The 23929-nt window shown below is 36.2% G+C and overlaps 1 protein-coding gene across 2 annotated transcripts in view; it reads right to left on the minus strand.

Moving 5' to 3' along the window:
• LOC132130319 (splicing factor, suppressor of white-apricot homolog) overlaps positions 1 to 22863 on the minus strand; it is an 88291-nt gene extending 65428 nt beyond the window's left edge. The window contains exons 1-7 of one of the 2 annotated variants that reach the window (XM_059542003.1): positions 22483 to 22863; positions 20630 to 20793; positions 14477 to 14608; positions 10746 to 10825; positions 8639 to 8864; positions 7845 to 7957; positions 4996 to 5146 (exon numbers count right to left, since the gene is read on the minus strand). In XM_059542003.1, the coding sequence (XP_059397986.1) occupies positions 4996 to 5146; positions 7845 to 7957; positions 8639 to 8864; positions 10746 to 10825; positions 14477 to 14608; positions 20630 to 20793; positions 22483 to 22676 (1060 nt within the window). In that variant the 5' untranslated portion in view covers positions 22677 to 22863. Of the gene's footprint in view, positions 1 to 4995; positions 5147 to 7844; positions 7958 to 8638; positions 8865 to 10745; positions 10826 to 14476; positions 14609 to 20629; positions 20794 to 21282 lie in introns of both variants that reach the window. The other variant, XM_059542004.1, reaches the window with a different exon arrangement.
• Between the last annotated feature and the right edge of the window lie 1066 nt (positions 22864 to 23929).

Raw genomic sequence — 23929 nt, forward strand, 5'->3', positions numbered from 1 at the left:
TGTGAAAAATTAACTGATTTCTATTTCAATATATTTTAAAATGTACAGCTTAAAGTGTTACATGATTCTTCAGAAATCACTCTTAAATATATTAAAAAAAATAAAACCCATTTGAAAAAAAGTTGTGCTGCTTAATTTTTGTGAAAAACATGAAAGATTTTTTTTCTCTGGGTTTGTTCATGAATATAAAGTTAGAAAGAGCTGAATTTATTAGAAACTGAAATATTTTATAACATTATACATCTTTACTGTCACTTTTGATCAGTTTAATGTATTTTTACGTAAGTATACAACCCCCACCCCCCAGTATTTAGTTTTAAATATCCAATATTTTTGCCGACATTTGTCGAGTTCTGCATTAAACATCATCAATAGCATTTCTGCTTTGGTTACACAGCTGGGAAAATACACTGAATAACTGTTGACGCAAATTAAGAAGTGAAATAATCTACATTTGGATCACTGTCTGCATAATTAAATTTCCTTTTCAAGTAGAAGATAAAAAGCCAGCGGAAGAGAAAAAAAATAAATAAATCGCATTCGTTTGTTCTGCTCCACCACAAATAATTAGGATCAAACTGTCCTCATGTTGAGATGGCAAGCATGTAAAGACATACAGTTCTTGAAAAACACTTAATAAAGCCTAATTACATTCAAGCGCTGCTCCTTCCCTTCAGTCAGCTGTTACAATGGCTAAAAGAAGCATAAAACAAAGCAGCTTACTAGGAAACCAAAGCAAACAGAGCTGTGAGTTCAAGCTCTGTTCTATGTCTGCAAATACAGACAATATCAGTTACATGCATTTGTTTTTATGTTTAGTTCACTCAAGAAAAAAAATCGGTCATCTTTACTCACTCTTATGTAGTTGTAAACCTGTATGAGGGTGAGTAAATGACAAAACTTTTTAGGTGAACTATTCCTTTAAGTGAGCACAGAGGTGTTCAGACTTCACAAAGGTAAAGAGATTAACTTGCAGCACTCTGACAATGATGGAAGTATGGAACACTACAAAAGAAACAAAGAAATTTAAAAGCTAGAGGAATTAATGCAATGCCCTCTCCTGGGTACTCCTGAAAATAGAGCTGTTCAGGACCTAGAAGAGACCAATATTCCTTCTCGTTTAGGCAAGTTTAGCATTCTGTCTGACTGCAGCCACACATCAAAGAGAGCTGAAAGAGGAAAGGAACGGAGGGGATCTGGACACATTAGCTTCATGACTGCCTGGGATGTGTGAATACACATGTGAGTATTGGGAGAAAAAGAAAGAGGAACTGAGTGCAAGAGGGCGAGATCCAAAAAGAAATAAGAAAAGGAAAGAACAAAAGAGAGAGAGCCACAAAGAGATTCTGGGAGAAAAGGAATAGAAAGAAGGAGAGAATGAAAGATGTGTGTGGCATATGCATCTCCACATTTTATGAGAGATGTGGCAGAACTAGGACTGTGACTCACATTTATGAAATTTTGAATAAAACTACATAAAGATCAACACTATGCAGCAATATTTCATCTATTTATTTATTTATATGGCAGTCTGTAATAAGTGGGATGATGCACAGCCACTCATTCCTGCAAAATAAACACCCTGAGCACAAAATAAACATTAATGTAAACAAATTGTAAAAAAATATTAAATAATATACATTTTTGGAAGTGGAAGTTACAGTTTCATCAAATACCTGCAATTAGTTCTAATAATGATGAACGGATGATAATGAAATCATTTAGACAGGCCTTATAACATCAGAGCACATCAAAACCATATAACAGAATGATATCCCTGCTCAATAAAACCCCCAGAAGAATTCATATATCTCATAAAAACATGGGTCCTACTCCTTACTCCACCTCCAGCTTAGCAGGCTTTATTTTCAATGATGGGATCTAATCGTTTATGAGGTCTCCCTGTGGAGATGAAGAGGCAGACAGCTGTGGAAGATCTGGAGACGAGCATGTACTGCTGGATTTGACTCGAGCGCTATTTAAGAAAGATTAGCCTGACGAATCAACAGACAACCCTCAATTCCTCAGAGAACACATCTCAAACATAAACAAATGTATGCTTAATCACGCAAATAAGTCTGAGTGTCTTCTCTTCAAGGAATTACATTACGAGACGTTCAACACACCTCACCTCAACACACCAGAGGTTAATGGACAAGAGCTGATGGAATGCCAAGTCATAAGAAATTAACCAATTTTAGTTCTAGAACAAATGTAAAATATTCTTTCCAAAAAATATTTAGCAGCATAACTGTTAAACACTGATAACATTCATTTATGAGCATCAAATCAGCATATAACAATGATACTGAAGGATCACATGACACTGAAGACTGGAATAATAGCTGCTGAAATTAACAAGAATAAATTACATTTTAAATAAATTCAGATAAGAAAGAGTTCATTTTAATTGTACGGTTATTATTTCTCAACATTACGGTTTCTACTATTTTTGATCCAATAAAAAAAAGGCACTTCTTACCGACTCCAAATGTTTTAAAGTAGAAATACTGTATATAAACAGTATGGTAATGATTAACTTCTTTCAAAACCCATTTCAGCGGATTCAATTAGAGAGTAATCAGTTTTGGACCAGTGAGTTTATCTTTGACTTGTGAGTGGTTTGATGCATTTAAAAGATCTGGCTCAGAAGAGTCATTTAACTGTAAGATCCCAACCCAGCCAAAACTATTTCTGCCACTGTACAGTAAACACTGTCAGTGCAGTTCAGTACGGTGTTCTATAATAATAATACATTAACTCAAATATAAAGTTACAGACACTGTTCTAACCACCATCATGACTCATAACATAAAAACAGACAACTCATGCTACTGGGATTGCAGTTTTGGCTGCAGTTAAGTCCAGTAACTGAGCAGCTCCATGGTCACACCTCCCCACTGTCAACATATTTAATAAATTGCATTAATCATGTGTGATGAACGGATGCGGATCGCTGAGGTCTACTGAACCCTGATGAAATGAGGTCGCAAGTGTTCTAGCGATGAGAAACGGACAGAACGCACTGCACTTTTCTGCAGAAGAGCAATGTTTTACTGGAGTAATGGGGAGGGCAAGGTTGGCATGGCATGTGGTGAGGTACTGGGGTGACTCAAGGCAATGAGCAGAGCATTCTGGGATGAATGAGCAGAACAGCGTGAGTGACGCAATAAATCTAGAGTGTGCTTAAGTTTTGGCTATAAATGAGGATATCCAAAAAGGCATGAGGTCAGCCAGCCGTGTGTCTCTCTCGAGCCCGCTGAGCGTACACTTACATGAGCCCCATGACATCTTGCTGCCAGTTAACCAAAGAAAACTGCTTTCATAAAGAATTGTTGTGCTTTCGATGTACTACATGGTTGGATCTCAGGCTTGGGTTGATAGTAACCAGTTTAAATTGTTCAAGAAGAAGACTTAATTAAAACTTGACTCGGGCAGAGAGGGAACAATGTTTAACCATACTTCAAATTTAGTGCCAAGTGTCCCTCGAAGACAAATACACAACAAACCTCAGATACAGACCAATGTCTTGGAAAAATAACCCTCACATTTGGACAGAGATTATAGGACGACTGTGGTTAAGCCTACAGAACCTCTTTGTCATGTTGTTAATCCTAGAAAATACACATTCGCAATCAAAGTAGCTTTTCTTTTGAGAAACTGGCCCACTGAAGTGCCTTCGGGCATTGTAATCATGTGGCACTTCCCTCAAGAAACCAGTAGAGTTCCTTCAGTGAGGCTAATTGAGACAAATCAGCAGTCCCAGCTTGAGAGTTTCACCAGCTGAGTGCTAAATTCTTCATTTCACCAGAGCACTTCTGGTTCACCACTGAATTCAAGCATACATTGAACATGTCTGTGATTGGTTATGGTGTTTAACAGCTGCAAAAATCAGTGAGAATCAGTTCAAGTGGTGAAAGAAAATTGCCTTTAATATTGTAAAGATGTTGAATTCGAAAAGACTAAAGATAAGGAGGGCACGATGAGCAGTCTGCCCACTTTAGTACTTAAATGAACTTTGCTCGCATTGAATGGTCAGCTTCATTGCCATGTTACCTCAAGGACCCCCTGAAAAATCAATCATCCTAAAAATAATTCAAGATGTTGATGATTTGCCACAGTCTTTAAAGAGCTGGCATTGTATTCCTCCCCCTCTTCCATTAAAAGGTTCTTCTCAAGAGGACATACGTCTTCGTTCATCAGCATGAGACATGCCAAGAACAACTGACCTCATCCAAAAAAGACCAACAGAACTCTATCAGGCTTCAGTTTCAGATCGTGTCAAGCTTTCTGGTGCATTTGAAGTCTCAGCACACTGCAAATGTCAAGCCCATTTATGTTCACCATGTGTTAAAACACAATTCTGTTCTTTCAGCAGAGCAGCCAAAAATGATCAACAGTGCACAGCGCAGGTGAAATATTTTAAAGCACGTCATAAAAACACATACAGAAATTTCCATGAATAAGTAAACCAAGTAAAAGGGAAAAAAAATTATTATTATTATTTCGGAACCAAGCCATGTTAATTATTGTCAAAGCTTTAATTATTATTGTTATTATGCACAGGGCTGCACAATATGCATGATATGCATGGTTTGGAATTTTTAACTGCTTTATTATTGTGATTATTATTATTAATGAATAGCATAATAGTAATAATAGTAATAATAATAATAATAATAATAATAAAAATAATAATAATAATAATGTGCAAAGAGCTGTAATTAAAAGAAATACAATCAATATCATGATATGCATACTACTTGAATTATTAAACTGCATTATTATTTTTATACTAATACTATTAATAATCATCATCATCATCATTATTATTTTATTAATAAATAAAAACAAACAAACAAACAATTTAAATCATCATAATCATTTTATATTTGATCAATTGTGCAGATTTGAGCCCTTCTAACTTCTATAATGTTGCTCCAGAACCTTCTTTTAAACCATACAGATCACATGTTGATTTGCCGTCATACTCACGGTCAGATGAATATTCTGTCTTCGTGGCTACTGCCGGCAACTGCTGCTCTTCCTCTGCTTTGGTCGTCATCGCTGCAGCACCGTTATTCTCTTGTTGGACTTTTCGAACGAGCGCTGCCAACGGGTGATCTGGATCAATGACCTGCAGAGGCTATAACACATGAAAACATAAGATCAATGGGCTGTGCAATAAGTGTGTGATACACACACAAAATGTGTGTAAAGCTGTTTAAAAAACAAAGAAAAGATTCATGTGCTTGTAAAAACACCACATGAAAGAAGTCAATTAATCAGGTTTTAAATCTAGATGGAGCTTTGAGTGGCCCCTTGGAAGCAATTCATTCCAGCACATGGTTTTGTAGTTTTTTCCAAATGGCTCTGTGGCAGATCCTTCCAAGCTTCACTCAGAGTGTTTGGCTGCGTTTAGGTCTTTCCCTTGTCCATGTGATCGGACAGAGCTCTAATTGTGTGTGAGGAAGCCAGTGTCTGACATATTGGGACGTCACTATGAACCAAAGATTACAAGTTTGCACTCATCTCTCCTCAGTACTTCCTGCCACTGGATGTCACTCCATGCTTTATAGACTTTTGCATGCCATCATTGCTTCTGCTTGTTGCCGTCCTGCAGGAACGGTTTCTTTCCCTCCCTGCGAGACCAGTTAGTTTTCGATGACGTGCTAAACATGCACTTAACTGGATTCCCTTCTGTCCCCCAAGGAGGTGACCTTTAATGTACCGTTCACCAGACACAGTTTTTCAGTCTTCCGGTGCATTTTCTGTCTAGTCTCTACAAATGTCTACATGGTATTATGACACCATGCCTTTAATATCCCATTTGCTGGCCTGTTTCTCACTAAATAAACTATTATTTTAGGATACAACATAAGAGTGAGGAAATTATGACGGAGTTTTCATTTATGCGTGACAAGCTTTTGCAGCTGAAGCTGAAGTACTGCTTTTCACCATCATAGGTGCAATATTTCAAGTAAGAGCTCTTCATCACATCAGCAGAAATCATTCATCAAGGGCTCATATTTCAATCTTATAAATGAATGAACTCTTTGGGCAAAAAGGTCTACTCTATGGGTATGAATCTGGTTTCATTCCTTACATTTCCATTCATAGAGACTAAAGAAAATGTATGAAAAAGGATAAAAGTATTCATTTGAAAATTTGTATAGGACCAAGCTCTAAATCACTAAAAGGAATAGAGCAAAAGTGTGTTGATCTTGTGTTTTTATGTATGCCTTACAAACCTAAACCTCTGCTTTTCTTTGACATACTGAACATTCATTGCAATCTCTGATTATTTAAATATGTCTAGGAAGTCATTTAGCTGGCTAATATAAGTCAGGTCTTGTGGAAACTGCAAAAATTATTTGTGATAGTCTTCAATAGTCTTCGAATTTTAAATGGGTTGAAAATTATAAACAAACGACCATATGCCATAATATTTATATATAAAATATATATATTTATATCAAACATATATAAATGTTTTTCTTTTTGTTTACACATTGGCTCAGATTACTTGAAATCGATATATATATATATATATATATATATATATATATATATATATATATATATATCTATATATATCTATCTCTATATCTATATATATCTATCTCTATATCTATCTCTATATCTATATATATCTATCTCTATATCTATCTCTATATCTATATATATATCTATATATATATCTATATATATATCTATATATATATCTATATATATATATATATCTATCTATCTATATATCTATCTATATATCTATATATATCTATCTATATATCTATCTCTATATCTATATATATCTATATCTATCTATATATATCTATATCTATCTATATCTCTATATATATATCTCTATATCTCTATATCTATATCTATATCTATATCTATAAAAAACTTAAAATCTTATCTTTTGTTTACACATTGGTTCAGATTACTTCTACATGCCCTGCAAACTTGATAAAATTGATTGTGTCATTAAGAATGCATGACTGGTTATTTGAGCTGCTATAAAGTTATCAGTCCATCATAACATGTGGGTGGCATAAATCCTGTTTTCTGGAATAACCAGAACACACAGGTTGACTAAGCCACAGAAAAACATGACACGCAGACGGATCTCAAGCGTAAGACCTGAGACGAATTGTAAACAGTAACTCTTCCTTTAGCATCAGAAAACTTAGTTTAATAATTTCTGACAATTCTGGCAGTATTTGACTGTAATAACCACAAGTTAGCTTCTTTAAATTAATAAGATGAATCTTGCAGAAAAAAAAACATTTATATAAAAAGGCGAGAGCTGAAGACATCTATTAAGAAGCCAAAACAGATAACATTAGTTTATTTTACAAGCTTTTATCTCTAATGTCTTTCTGTGACACTTCAAAAAAATGACAGAGCAACTCAGATTAAACATTCAGAATATTAGATGAAGAAATCAACGATATAAACATCTGATGATATCTTCATATTCTTATTTGAACAAATATATAAAAAGTGAATACTTTTGTGTCAGATGCTTTCATATTAGGCCAAGTTACTTAAGAGCAGTCTGACATTGATTTTGAAATGTATCGCTTTGGACACTTATCCATCTACTTTGAAAAGAATAGTAACAGTCCATTTAGTTGGTTGAACTGATTGCAACAAGATGTATGTTTAAGCACAATGTGCATAGCTGTAGGGTAAATTACATGTCATTGCTCTTTTAGTTTTTAACGCGTACGAAAAAAAAAAAAGTGATTCAGGGTTCACGGTACATAATCACAGCCTGAAAACCAAGTGTGTATTATTATTCCTAAGCAGCATGGGGTATATGTTTGAAGCCATACCTTCATTATTTCCTCCAGACGAGAGCTCCTCTTGGATGCAAACAAACTTGGGTGTAGGTAGTTTCCATCCCCATCATCATCATCATCGTCATTAGAATCGTCTGACTTTGATTCTGTTTCAAAAGGGGCAATTGATTGGATTGTTGACTGACTTCAGAAAGGTCTCATTTGTTCAGATTTCTTCCATTATTCTAAAAACAACTGATTCAATTTGACTTGTTAAATTATGATATATACCATTACTCCAGTCTTCAGTGTCACACAATCCTTCAGAAATCATTCTAATATGCTGATTTGGTGCTCAAAAACACGTCGTCTTATCAAAGTTGAAAACGGTTGTGCTTGCATAATATCTCTGAAGAAACTGTGATATTTTTTTCAGCATTTATTTTATTTTTTTTGTCTTTGGGGGCAGTCATGGAATAACCCAAAGGTCATGGGTTCGAGTCTCGGTACTGCCAGGAATTGTAGGTGGGGACCTACTCTTACAACTTCACTGAATGAATCTTTGCCAAATAAAAGTATTAATTTCATTTCATCTAGCAAACTTTATTATGAAAAGTGGATGTTCTATACCAGAGCAAAACCACATTTTAATGAAATATTACAATTTACAATAATCAAAGATCAATTGAAGTCAAACCGAACAGCATCCTATGATTTTCTAGAATAGCATTCACCCCAAAATAGAAAATAATTTGGTTTGAAGTGGTGCGCACAAATGAATTGTGGGGAAATAAAGGTGGCCGAAATTTCATGTCAAATTAATGAACTGTAACACGTGAAAAGATTACCCTGTTGCTTGTCCTGCTTGCCCTCTGATGCCGGTGTGTATCTCCCCTCCTTCATAGCTCGTAAAATATGTTTGTAGTAAGGGTTCAGGTAATGGTCGAACCGCAGGAAATCAAACTGGGAGTTCCCAGCCTGCTTTGCCTTCAGCACAATTTCAAATTGGGCCCCCTGCTTGCATACAAAGTTAGCGGTGCGCTCAATAATAGCGTGCGTCTTGGTGGTCGCAGGCTGAAAAAGATGGCAAAGAAACTGGGTAAACAAGACTGAAATTCTGTTTAAGCTTATAAGAGAATGGGCCATTTTAAAAATTAAAGATTAATTCGAAAACTTGTATAGGGAAAAATGGGTATAGGATATTTATCGTCAATGACTCCGGGTACAGGATTTTCTAGCAATTGCAGTTCACACACAAACAATTTATGTATGAGTGTGGGCTGGCGCCAGGGACCAGGGCCCAGGGACCAGGGACGTCATTTATTCATTTCCAGCTACACATGCAGATTTAAAATAGTCACACATCTTTCAAGCTGCAGACAAAATCATATTCATGTGCTGAGCTGATTTATGGCAATGCCTTATTTTAAATGACAAATGGCACCAATAGTGCTCCAAATGACACATATCCTTCATTAGAAGCAAGCATGAATATTGTATGAGAAGAACTTTTTGAAGGACTGAACCTTAGCTACAATGTCCATAATGACTTGCTAATTTGAAGATAAACAACCTAACATTTGTCTTCAAAATCGGATTCTTTTATTGCTTCAAGCTATGTGCTGTACAATAAGCAAGGTAATCAGAGCAGCTGAAGATTAATAATTCACAAGGCTCCTTCAAAGAACCTCTCAGACTAGAAACTAATTGGGGTTTCCAAGCCTGAGAAACTCAAGGTTTCAACTAATTCTCCAACCTTGAGACAAATATCACCCCCTCCACCACAAAAAAATAAAAAATAATAAAATAAAAAAATAAGCGCTGGTTGGGGTGCGTGGCTCACTGGATGGCCAAGTATTTATGTTGCTATGTTTCCAGTAGGCCAGTAGGGAAAGCACTGACTAAATCCTTGGTTTAAGAGCCTAAAGCTTTTAAAGCTTTTAGAGAAGCATAATTTGGTGGGATCAACGTGCTTTCAGCTACAAAAACTGTAAAAAATGATCAGCGATTGTTGTGTGGCTCCCAAACGAGGTATCCAGTGGAGAAAAATGCCCACGTCTGGTTTGTATAGATTGACATTTACATCCCACCTTGCGTACTCTGGTTACACAAAAGGAAGATCTTTTAAGCTCAATCAAAATCTTCTGAATAGAAAAAAAACTGAGAATAGAGTGTTTACTTGCCACACAGTCATAAATGGCCTCTTGCAGTGCAAACCAACAATCATTCGGATAAAGTTATGAGACATCCAACAACAGAAATGCAAATCAAATACACATTCAATCAAAATATGCAGGTAATGGTGATTACAAGTAGGGATGCACAATACTTTGGTTCCTTCTGTTATCTGCAAATATTATAGACTTTCATTTTACATAAAAAGGTTCACCCAAAAATAAATAAAAAATCTGTCATTATTAACTTACCCTCAAGCTGTTCCAAACCTTTATGAATTTCTTTCTTCTGCTGAACACAAAATATATGCCATTTTGAATGTTGAAAAAAAAAAAAAAAAAAAAATGACGACAAAATGTTTATTTTTGAGTGAACCGCCGCTTTAATTGATCTAGATCACCGATATTGGATATTTAATTGTGTGTGTGCTCATTTCCCAGATTCTTAATAGTCTTTTAACTCCCTTAAAGTTAATCTTTAAAAAATCTGCTATATTTAATCTTCCACAAATCTCCAAATGAATATCCATTTTCATGCTGTACATTATAATGCTGTGATGCCTAATTCACTTGTAGTATTAAAAAAAAAAGATTGATTTTTAGTGCATTGTTTTAATTTATTTAGACAAAATAGTACTGAATCCATAGAAGCCATTGGCCATTTATCCATTAAAAGGCCATAAAATGAAAATAATTACTGTTTTATGGGTATCGACCAGAATTTTACTACTGGTGCATCCCCAATTGAAACGGTGTAAGATATACTTCAAAATCTGCTCACCAGCTCTACATCCGAAGGGATGAGGAGGCCAGGGGGCGCCACGAACGGCTCCTCACTCTCTTCCTCCTGCTGCTCTTGATCTGAGAGAAGAGCAAAGGTGGGAAAAACAGAATGAGCAAACATTAACAGATCAGCAAGGCAAAAGAATCACAAAGAAGCAGAGTTTCTGGAGCAGGAAGAGAAACACACAAACACACACACACACAACAATGCAACTATGAAGCTTTTTAACTAAGGGCACTTTAAAAGAACCGAATGCACTTTAGCTTTCATTTTAGGTTACTAAAACTTTCTGGGAGACCACAAGCCCTGTCAGCTCTGTTTACTACTGCTGCCGCATCTATGCACCCTTTCACCCTCTGCCTCCATGAATTGGCCAAGACAGGGACAAGCTAATTAAAATTTGATGCTGAATACAGTGTGAAGGGAAATGGGGGCAGAAGATGGAAACACATTGCTGGTGCATTAATGTCCAATGATACTTGGCAAATAATCAAATCTAGTAGTTACAAAGTGCCACATTAGTTGCTCTATTAAATCAAACAGCACTTCTAAACCTATCCAGCAAATAGTAAGAAGTCACGTGAATTTTTTTTTTTATTTTTATTTTTTTTTTTTTACAAAAGACAACCTAGCAATCTAATCATCTCACATAGTCTCAGAAAGCTTTGAGTAAATGGCATATGGTCTGATCCTAACTACAGATTATTTTGGCCCACTTTGAGCCGCACTTAGACTTAATGAGATCATCAGAATGGCATCTAAATGACCAACCACAGTTTGTTTTGTTTATGCTTATACAACAACAAAAATAGAGTGCCAATAAAACATGGCATTTGGTGGTAATATAAAAATTAATTTACAACAAAATGTCACTTATTTTTTTGTCAAATAAATATGTCCACAACAGAACTGTATAAGCTAATTAAAATTTGATGCTGAATACAGTGTGAAGGGTAATGGGGGCAGAAGATGGAAACACATTGCTAGTGCAGAACTGTATAAATGAAAACAAATCATAACATCTTGGTAATATGATATTCCTTACTAGGGCTGTAGCTATCGAATATTTTAGTAATCGAGTATTCTACCAAAAATTCCATCGATTAATTGAGCAATCGGATAAAATGTGTTTTTGCCTAATTAAAGTGCAATATTAATTATGCAAGAGAAAATAAGACTCCTGGGTCTTCTGACGGTAATGGAGGGACCGCACGTTCAACATGGACGTTAATACGCACACATACGCACAAACACACACGAGACTGTTTGGTGATACAAGAGTTTATTGTAATTATTGATCACAGAGTGAATGAAATACCTGTAAACTATGTGTATCGTTCCCGTGTAGCGTTTGTCCCGTGATTTTTAGAGTCCTGGTAAGAAACAATGGCAGGAATTATTGGTTCCGCTTAGGGTGGGAATCTACCGTGTATTAATTGAGCGTGGGGGTTTCAGGGGCAACGTGGCAGAGTTGTTGCTGTTATTTCCTGTTTAATGTGAACGAATTAATAACATCAAAGTAGATTTATTAAGTAGAACATCATGCCAATATGTTTCTTTCAGACTCTGTATATTTAAGGTAACATGTGTAAAGTGTTTTCTGTGAGTTTGTCCCTCCACATGTGGTAATGGTGCTGGCCACCAGTATAAATGTGAATGTCTTTGTAATGGAAGGTAGTCTGTGTTTGTTTCTGCAGTGGAGAGTGTGGCCTGAGGGTTACAGGTATTTTATTCACTCTCTGATCAATAATTACAATAAACTCTTGTATCACCAAACAGTCTCGGTGTGTGTTTGTGCGTATTAACGTCCATGTTGAACGTGCAGTCCCTCCGTGACCGTCACAGGCCTCTTAAAATGAACTAAGTTTCCTTTTTTAGAAAAAAATATTTTTATTTTTTAAATGCATAGAATGCAATGCATACATCAAAAATAAACATTTAATTATTCCCCTTTGTTTCTCTGTCTGTACTTGTACTGTGAACAATGACAAGAAAGTTGACAGATGAATTAAGAGCATTTAAGTGCCATTCAGTTGGGGTTTTAAATAAAGCATTTTCTGAGATGCACATTAAACACATAAAACATTAATTTAATGTATCTTTTAATTTTTGAAAATTAACTTTTTGGTAAACAAAGGGGATTTGCTATTAAAAATAAAACATGGAAGAAATGTTGTGTGATTAAACCTTTAAAAAAAAAAAAGATTTTTTTTTTTTTTTTTAGTGGTAGGCTATGTACATTCTGCTGAACAATAGTCTTTAACTGGAATTTTGACGGGTTGACGTACCTTTACAGTTCTGTGTATGTGATATGACGCTAGTTTTACTCAAATCAAACGGTCAAATGCTCATGAATTGACTGTCAGAGCAGTTCTGGAGATGTTGCTCATGTGTTCACGTCCTAGTGAGACAGCAGACGCTGAAATCACCGCGAGCGTCACGCGCGCTTCAGTGTGTGTAAATAAAGGAAGTCGCGCTTCTGCTCCATTCATTAACATAGACACGCAGAACATGCAGGATTCATATTTAAATAGTCTGTTCTGGCTTAACATTTACAGATATTAGTCCATATCGTGATTTGATGTAAGTGCAATGACCTATTTTTGATTAATTCATTCAAAATTTGTCAAATTCTGTGCCATTCCACGGAATTTGCCTCGATCATTTTTTGTAATCGAGTTACTCGAGGAATCATTTCAGCCCTATTCCTTACTATTATTATTACTATTGCTACTTTGAGAAGTCCATTGAAGTAAACACAAGTAATATATTTCTGTCATAATTTCTTCAAGTTAAACCATACTGTTATTTTGGTGGTTTTTACAAAAGATCTTTGAGTTTCAGTGTGTATTTAACTGCAGGTTTCCTGACATTAAGTGGTGAAAAGCTTGTGAAGTAGGGCTGTAAAACTGATTACTAATGTCATTATTCTTGAAAGTTGTCTAAAGCCAGACAAATTAGATCACAGCTCACCACATCCAGAAAGTACTTTCCAATTTTGTGAGTAATGTCTAATGGTAAATGAAAGGACTTTGGGGCGTGACATATGAGGCTGATGATTGTGAATGCAATTCCTCTGATGCTAAGGGGGAAAGAAAGTTGACTGGCTTCCAGTTCAGCACCTACAAAATTTATGACTTCATCACATTCACAGTAAGAAAAACACAGCAATGCTACTAGTTGACTGTGTGTGTGTAATAAATCAGTGGATAAAGACTTTGTACCATAGGCAAAGTCTTTATATCTGCAGAGTGCTGGAGCAACCAGGTGTGAATGAGGAGTACAAAAGCATTGAGGGTGATTACTGTCTGTTTTATAAACTCATTTGCACTACATTTCTGCTTGAGACATGGTCTGAGGACTCAACTAATTTCAGGCTCCTGTATTTATAAAGCAATCAGCCATGGAGTGTGATGTTTTTGCTAAAACCCTGTAGTGGTGAACCGCTGGACCTTGCTGGTCATTAATAGTCTCTTCATATCCACTGCCTCACTCAGACTTTAAAAAACTTTGAGCTTTTCAGTGCCTTGAGGCTCAAAAATTATACTTATTTGACCTAAGGGAAATGGCCTCTTTTCATCCCAAGGCATTTTGAAGTTCGTAGGCTAAAGCACGCACAGAAACTTGTCTCAGAACCCAAATCTCCTCAAGCAGACTTACAAGCAGCATTTCAAAGTAAGTACGTGGGGTTTGAAGTTGTGTGGTTACTAGACTTTTAAAGATCCCACCTGCTTCTTTGTTGGCCTCATCTTCCTCAGTGGGCTGGGAGGGATCATAGTAGTCAGCGCTGTAACGGAAGGCCACTGCATTGTAGGTGCCTTCATCTGCCAAGGCTTCGCTCAGCCTTTTATACTCCTCCTCTGCAAACAGAAAAAAAAAGACTTACAGAAAAAAGCATAGCATAAAAAAAATAAAAACTTGTGCTCATCATCCTCCAACATTCTCTTTCTATTCTTCTCCACAATTTTACAGCGGATTCACAAATTAGCTGTTGGATTAATGGATTTATGTTAAGAAATATATTGGTTGATTTAAAACTGCTACAAACGAACACTTAAAAGGCTAATAAAAACTGATTAAACTAATTATTACTAAATTATTACTAAACTAGCATTTTTAAAAATATTTTTCTATCCTTAGGTGAGGTTTCTATTTTTGTTTTATATACACCGTTCAAAACTTTGGTCAGATTTTTTATGTTTTTGAAAGTCTCTTACACTTACCAAGGCTGCATTGATTTGATCAAACACACATACAATTGTTTTATTTATTATTTATATTTGAAATAACCATTTGTGTGTGTAATATATACACGTATTACGAACTAATTTTATCAAGTTCAAGTCTGCCTTTTGTTCTTCTTGATCAAGAGTGGTATTCTGCAAGATGTCTCGAAATGAAGGCCATACTTATCTAGTGTACTTACACACTGCATTGAAATGGATTTCCTCCTTTCATCGGGTCATCTTGCAAGTCTTTGGCTGTACATTGTAGGTTTTTCTCAGTTGCTCTGATTAAACATTTTATGATATTGTGCTTTTTCTTCCACACCCTCAAAGGTTTTCTGGTAAAAAACACTTTAAGCAAAGGAATAAGGCTGAGAACTGTGTCTCTAGGAACTTTCAATGTCTTGGAAATCTTCATATAGCTTTAACCTTTCTAAAGTAATACAATATTTATTCTCTTATTAATTAGCTTCTGTGAGATCTCTGTTTGACATTTTTGCTACTCAACTTCAACACATGCATGGGCTAACTGTATGTGTAACAGCTCAAGCTAACTCTGTTTTTAATAGTTTCTAAAGGCTTAATTGTGTTTTGAGACGGTTTTATTCCCCACCATGCAAATAAGTGATTTAAAAACAGCAATGTTGAATAGTGGTTGAATAATTATGACATAGCAGTAGTATTAGAAAAATCTTAGAACTCAAAAGTATTTCATTATATATTAACAATATCACTTTTAAAATGCCAGTGAACTGTTATAGATGCTATTTTTATTTTATCCTGGATCTTCAGAAAAGCTTGTATTTGTAAAGTACTGAAGTCTCTGAGGGGTTGAGTAATTTTGATTGCAACTGTGTATATGTATGTGTGTATATATATATAGGTATATATATTTATTTATTTATTCCTGGCTGAAAAGCCATCACTACAATACTTAGATTTCTCTTTCTTACATCTAGATTATCTATAACAATAGCAAATCTGTTATGGCATTTCATTTATTCACAACCCAATCCTGAAACAGCAGCTTGAACCTAATTATCTAAAACTGCAAATACGATCTAATTTCTCATCTTTAACAATCTCACTACAGAATCACAGCTACTAAAACTGCAATAGAGCACAAGGACAGTCCAATATTAAACAATCACAATGCTTTATTACAGTTTATAGGATGTTAATGTAGACAGATTGATAAAAGTTTAATGAGGATAGGTCTCCCCCTCAAGGGCGAATCCACATGATGACTACAGAGATAATGACTATGGCGTACTCATACTACCAGCAAAGGACATCATAATTCACTCCCACTTACTGCTCACCTCCGTTTAAAGATTGTTAAACCACAAATTGAGCAGAGGAGCTCATTTTTGACTTTTTGAACCTGTTGATGCGTATACAGAGTTATAATAATGTGCCATACTGAAAGTGCCCCATTTGATTCATAAGAATAGTTTAAAGACTAATGGTGCGTTCACACCAGACACAAATAGAGCATCTGGTGCGAGTGATTTCAAAGTTAAAGCTGCAGTCCGTAACTTTTAACGCTCTAGCGGTTAATAAACAGAAATGCTTGCGTCTTGCGGAAGAACATTGTAGCCGGAGCTACTTCTCTCTGTTTATGTCTATGAAGAATCACAAAGGTACCGGGTTACTGCGCCGCGGTACCCCCAAAGCAATCTAAAAAAGTCTGAATATAAACACTTATTATACAACCCGAATTCCGGAAAAGTTGGGACGTTTTTTAAATTTTAATAAAATGAAAACTAAAGGAATTTCAAATCCCATGAGCCAATATTTTATTCACAATAGAACATAGATAACGTAGCAAATGTTTAAACTGAGAAATTTTACACTTTTATCCACTTAGCTCATTTAATGCCTGCCTGCTACAGGTCTCAAAAAAGTTGGCAAGGGGGCAACAAATGGCTAAAAAAGCAAGCAGTTTTGAAAAGATTCAGCTGGGAGAACATCTAGTGATTAATTAAGTTAATTGATATCAGGTCTGTAACATGATTAGCTATAAAAGCTCTGTCTTAGAGAAGCAGAGTCTCTCAGAAGTAAAGATGGGCAGAGGCTCTCCAATCTGTGAAAGACTGCGTAAAAAAATTGTGGAAAACTTTAAAAACAATGTTCCTCAACGTCAAATTGCAAAGGCTTTGCAAATCTCATCATCTACAGTGCAAAAGATTCAGAGAAACTGGAGAAATCTCTGTGCGTAAGGGACAAGGCCGGAGACCTTTATTGGATGCCCGTGGTCTTCGGGCTCTCAGACGACACTGCATCACTCATCGGCATGATTGTGTCAATGACATTACTAAATGGGCCCAGGAATACTTTCAGAAACCACTGTCGGTAAACACAATCCGCCGTGCCATCAGCAGATGCCAACTAAAGCTCTATCATGCAAAAAGGAAGCCATATGTGAACATGGTCCAGAAGCGCTGTCGTGTCCTGTGGGCCAAGGCTCATTTAAAATGGACTATTTCAAAGTGGAATAGTGTTTTATGGTCAGATGAGTCCAAATTTGACATTCTTGTTGGAAATCACGGACGCCGTGTCCTCCGGGCTAAAGAGGAGGGAGACCTTCCAGCATGTTATCAGCGTTCAGTTCAAAAGCCAGCATCTCTGATGGTATGGGGGTGCATAAGTGCATACTGTATGGGCAGCTTGCATGTTTTGGAAGGCTCTGTGAATGCTGAAAGGTATATAAAGGTTTTAGAGCAACATATGCTTCCCTCCAAACAACGTCTATTTCAGGGAAGGCCTTGTTTATTTCAGCAGGACAATGCAAAACCACATACTGCAGCTATAACAACAGCATGGCTTCGTCGTAGAAGAGTCCGGGTGCTAACCTGGCCTGCCTGCAGTCCAGATCTTTCACCTATAGAGCACATCTGGCACATCATTAAACTAAAAATACGTCAAAGACGACCACGAACTCTTCAGCAGCTGGAAATCTATATAAGGCAAGAATGGGACCAAATTCCAACAGCAAAACACCAGCAACTCATAGCCTCAATGCCCAGACGTCTTCAAACTGTTTTGAAAAGAAAAGGAGATGCTACACCATGGTAAACATGCCCCGTCCCAACTATTTTGAGACCTGTAGCAGAAATCAAAATTGAAATGAGCTCATTTTGTGCATAAAATTGTAAACTTTCTCAGTTTAAACATTTGCTATGTTATCTATGTTCTATTGTGAATAAAATATTGGCTCATGTGATTTGAAAGTCTTTTAGTTTTCATTTTATTAAAATTTAAAAAACGTCCCAACTTTTCCGGAATTCGGGTTGTAGATGTACCCTAGTGATTCAGGACAGGCTAAAAACATTAATGGTGTACTCGCTTATTATATACAATTTGTAAATCTTGAACACAAAAAAAGTTACGGACCGCAGCTCTGATTGGTTGTTTCTTACCGGGAGCGGATGAATTTCTGCAAATGGCAATAGGACCACTGGGAGGAACCAGAGGAGCTTGATTTTTTCACAGATTATCTGTCTCATATTCTACTGTCAGGACATAATGACAGGTTTCACAAATATATTTTTACAAAAGTTACCTACTTCAGCTTTAAGTCAATGCAAAGATGCAAACAGACAACCTGCAGCACAAATGACGCGGTGCGAATTGAGCGTTTCGGCCGTTTTGAAGCGTGAAACACGCAAGTTGAAAAATCGGAACTTTGGCTAAATTTCGCGCCACATTAACCAATTAGGAGCTTGCCCTAAGCACTTAAAGCCTGACCGCACCAGTCTTAAGTCGATAACCATGAAAAGCAGTTTACTGAAGAGCTCTGGGTTGTCCACCTAAGCGAAACAAGCTAGATGAATTATTTCCAGCTGAAAAGGTCAGGTTTTATATTCCCGCAACTGCCACTATGAAAGGGTCTCTTCATGCTTTTCTACTTTGTCATATATATGCCTCCAAATGAAACAATCTCTCACAGGGACAAGACAGACATGTGGTGGTTTCTGAATAGGTTTTCTATGGTTAATAAAAGTTTATTAAAACCACTAGTGAAAATGCTTACATTTTGAATTTTTTTCTAACTGAATAAGTTAACAGAAAAGAAAGAAAAATTATAGTTTATAAGGTTGTGGTAGAAAAGCTTGAACTCGCTAATGAAAATGCTTTTATTTAGCATTTTTATTTCTAATTAAGCTAACACAAAGTAAAAATATATATATATATCTGGTCGGTATTGAAAAGCCAATGTTTTTTTTTTTTTTTTTATACAAAATGTAATATTCGCAAAGTAATTCTGTCATGTTTTCTGCCTTTTTTTCGCAAACCGTGACAAAGGCCAGTCTCACTTTTTTGCAAAATGCGATTAATCTGCTCAACCAATCACAGTGCACCATTCCACATATTCTAGACAGTAATGCCGGAGCTCTGAATACACCCGGCATCCTAGATTTCCTCATCTACTTTGTGATCGACAAACAAGGGCTGCATGATAAATCTCATGTGATTGCCATGCGCATCTCGTCAGTAAAGTCGGTTCTGTGATTAAAAGTAACGGTTATATCTCCATCACATGCTTTCAGATTATTATAATTATTCAGATGCATTTAATACACAGAGCTACGCTATATCACGTTCATTAGATGAATAGCACTCGATTACGAATGTGATATTGCATAGCTTGACAGTGTTAGTGTTTTTATCAATGCCATTTATGTTTTTGTTAATACAGCAGATAGCACTGGTCAACTAAATGAATGTAACATGGCAAAGATGAATGCACTTTTGGAAGCTGAATGTAAGGGAAATGTCATTTTGGAATTTCTGTGGTCTAATGTGATATTGTTGTTCATGTTCATGATGAAATTTTCTTTTATTGCTGTAATTAATTTATAGCATTAATAAGATGACCTATTGAATTCATTTTGGAAGCGATGACTGATGAGTGTATTTTTAGTCCAATGCTTGTATGTAAGATTAGTAATGACAAAGTTCAGTGGCTGTCATATGTGGATCAACTTACTATGTTGAGTATTTTCAATAGATTCAATATAAAAAATAACTTTCATATTGATTCAATGGATTTACTGCATTGAGAGAAAAAAAGTAACATGGATTTATTGCATTTTGGGAAAAAATTTAATTTTTATAATAAATCTTTGAAAAATAAAAACCTGGATTTTATTTATGTTATTATAACCTAAATATGCTATGTGGAAGTTTTGCCACCTTTTTTTTTTTTTGGTAAAGAACACAATTTTATTCAAATTAATCAAAATGGATTTATTGCATTTTGGAACCAAACTCTTCAATCATGCATGTATATATGTGTGTGCATAAAATATATAATATTTTATGTTTAAAAAAAATATAGAAGAAAAGTTAAATAATTTAATAAATATAATAATTGGAAATGTGAAGGAAAAAAATTATAAAGCTAGTAAATAATGTTGCAGCCAAACATATCCTAAACCAGCAAAAGACAAAACCCACTTGAGTCAAGACTACAAAATAAAAAAATTTTTTTTTTTTTTTTTTTTAACACCACAATCTAGGAATAAGGAAATGTGTAAAAAAAAAAAAAAAAAAAATATTTACCAGCATTGCACTTGAGATGACATGACCTTCACATGTTTAAATTATGAAGATTTACTGTTTAAATTATGAAGATTTACTGAGCTGTACCTTGCCTGGCCTCCTCTTCCATCAGATCCGTGTGCATGGCTAGGTACCTCTCCTCATCACACAGAGCCTCTATCCTGGCCTCCTCCTCGGACAGCTGGTAATCGTGATTCCACGAGCCTGCGTCATATTCCGAAAGATCATGTAAATGACCGCGGCCATCGTACCTGCAATACGAATCACATGGTTAAAGGCGAGAGGAAATTAACATCGGATTACATACAAGAAATACTCACCACACAGGAGAACCCTAAAAGTAAAACCAATTTATATTCACAACATATATGCTTTTCTTTCAAAATGCTATTTCGCTTACAAGATTAGCATGAGGAGGTGTGAGAACTGAACAATGCCTGGGTGGCAAAAAGCAGACGGCCTTTGTGGTGCCCTCCAGATGGTATACGTATCAAGAGGTGAGTGTACTTGCATGATATACTTACTACATCCATCTACTTCTTCACTAAAACCATAAAAAGACGCAACAGGCCTGAGTAAAGATCGAACAAAAAAAATTAAAATAAAAAAAAACGCAAACATCAACTCTCCTCTTACCTTAAATGGTTCAACAAACCATTCCAACTTTTTGAGACAACTGCCATCATTCCTACATTTACTGTAAAAGAAATACATCCACACAAGCCCGAGTAAATAAATACCTATCCGTAAGAACCCATATGGAGGAAATTTTCCTGCGCTCGCTCCTGTATTCCACTTCTCAGTTCCAGTTTCTTCGGCAAAATAGAGAAGTGGGCGATGAGGTGGCAATCGGGGCCTGTCGGGACCCCTTAGCCTTAATTGCTGAGGAAATAAGTTCTGTATTACGTGATAGAGAGACACACACATACACATTGGAAACAAGAAAACAGATCCATGCAGATTAAGGTGGCTCAATGCAACCCGCTGCATCTCAACACACTCCTGGCTCGTTACCAATTTTATTTTTTTTTAAAAAGGACTGCAGCTGAACTGGAAAAAGTGTGGAGTAAGAGAGAAAACACATGAGGAATGCAATATTCGACTGACTATATGTCAGAAGTGCTTCCTGCAAAAGAACAATGTTAGACTTGGGATCTACAGTAAGCACAAAGACAGAATTCATATAATGGGATTCAAATCATATATCACTTCATATGTGAGAACCACCTTAATGCACGGACTAATTTACAGTGAATTTGCTGTGGTTTGCATTTAAGCGAATAAATGCAACACAGATGTGACCACAGCAGATTCAGTACTAAGAAGCAGAGGCATTACGTGACAAGTACATTAGGCCCATATTATGACTCCTATTCACGTATTGTAACAATGTACAATAAATCTGTAATTTCTATTTATAGATCAGCCATATTTATATTGATTTAGATTTTAAGTGATATAAGCGAGGGCCAAGTGAGCAAGGACTCTGCTTTGCATTTCAAACATTCCTAACTTTACAAAAACAAAAATAATAATAAATAAATTAAATCTTAAAATCAGCCTAAACTGTTTTGCTGGTCTCCTAAATGGTTTTCGAGGGGCCTGGGCACAGGCTGGAAGACAAACGGAATACCAGCTTGGCCAGGCTGCGAGGCTAGCTTAAACCAGCTAAGAACAGCTAGCCATTTTAGGCTGATTTAAGCTTCTTCTTGAAACATTTGTCATTGCTGTCAATGCACCGAGCTTACAAATAATCACAATCCAAGCAAGTTATCTTAGATCGGTCAATGTCAGGTTTCTTTTATTCGCGTTTGGCCATGTAAACATAACACAATGCCATCAGCTCCTCGTGTGCTGCAAAACAACAAATACATCCGAGGTCCCTTTGGAAGACATTAAGTTGGTTAAGTAATGATTCCCATTAGGTTTGTTTAACCGACCTATCGATCATGATGTTCTTGTCCCCCATCCATGGGATAAGGTGTTTGCCCTGATCGTGGTAGATGGCCCTCTCATCGTCCCGGAACAGCTTGCAGGCGTAGCCGAACACCAACAGCTCCGCATACTTGCTGCTGTCGCTCTGCTCCTTAGTCGCTTTATTATGGTCCGTCTTGCTTCCCCCGCGCCGGTACATTCCAGAAAATATCCGCAAAACACACGAAACAAGCGAGAGACTGCTAGAAACGTGTAACCATTTCTTTAAAGGTGGGAAAAGTGAAATAAAATATGTGGGCTAGCAACCGCTGCAAAACATATCAACACACACTGAATCAAATATGGCGTTTTGAAGAACATTCCGTTTCAGAGTCGCAGATTCGTTGCATTGCGTTTCGTTAAACTGGAATTTGTTGCTGCTGTTTTAGTTTGTAAAAAAATATACTTATATATTATATGTGACCTTTTATAGTATATGAACATTTTTGATATACACTTAGACGGGAGAGATGGATAACATTATTATTATGTAAGACGAAAACGTCAAAGTGAAAGTGTAAATTAATTTCTGGAGGGCCTCTGAGCCTTGCAGAGTTTTGCTCCAACCCTGCTTCAACACGCATACAACGTAGCTTTCAAATAACCCTGAACGACTTCATTAGTTGGATTAGGTGTGTTTAATTAGGGTTCAATATAAACTATGCAGCGTTTCGACATTGACACCTCTGGTAGTGCATATTGTAATATATATATATATATATATATATATATATATATATATATATATATATATATATACACTGCTAGTGATAGTGCAGATTTGACTGTTAAACCTATGTCAAGTCAAGTCACCTTTATTTAAAGTATATAGCGCTTTAAACAAAAAAGATTGTGTCAAAGCAACTGAACAACATTAATTAGGAAAACAGTGTGTCAATAATGCAAAATGACAGTTAAAGGCAGTTCATCATTGAATTCAGTGATGTCATCATTCAGCTCAGTTCACTTTAAAAAAAGAAAAAAGTTGTGACATTTTGCCAAGTATGGTTGCCCATAGTCAGAATTGGTGCTCTGCATTTAACCCATCCAAGTGCACACACACAGCAGTGAGAAGTGAAAACACAGTGAACACTCACCCGGAGCAGTGGGCAGCTATATATCCAGCTATATTGCCCAGGGAGCAACTGAGGGTTCAGTCCCTTGATCAAGGGAACTTCAGCCATGGGTATTGAGGGTGGAAGAGAGCGCTGTTCATTCACTCTCTCCCACCTACAACTCCTGCCAGCACCGAGACTCAAACCTGCAACCTTCGGGTTACAAGTCCAACGCTCTAACCATTAGGCCATAGCTGCTCTCCATTTAAATAGCATCTGTGCAATCATTTGCAATCAAATCAACGATATCACTGTAAATGAAGTGTCCCCAACTAAGCAAGCCAGAGGCAAGGAACCA

The sequence above is a fragment of the Carassius carassius genome, chromosome 47, assembly GCF_963082965.1.
Source record: "Carassius carassius chromosome 47, fCarCar2.1, whole genome shotgun sequence".
NCBI classification, from domain to species: domain Eukaryota; kingdom Metazoa; phylum Chordata; class Actinopteri; order Cypriniformes; family Cyprinidae; genus Carassius; species Carassius carassius.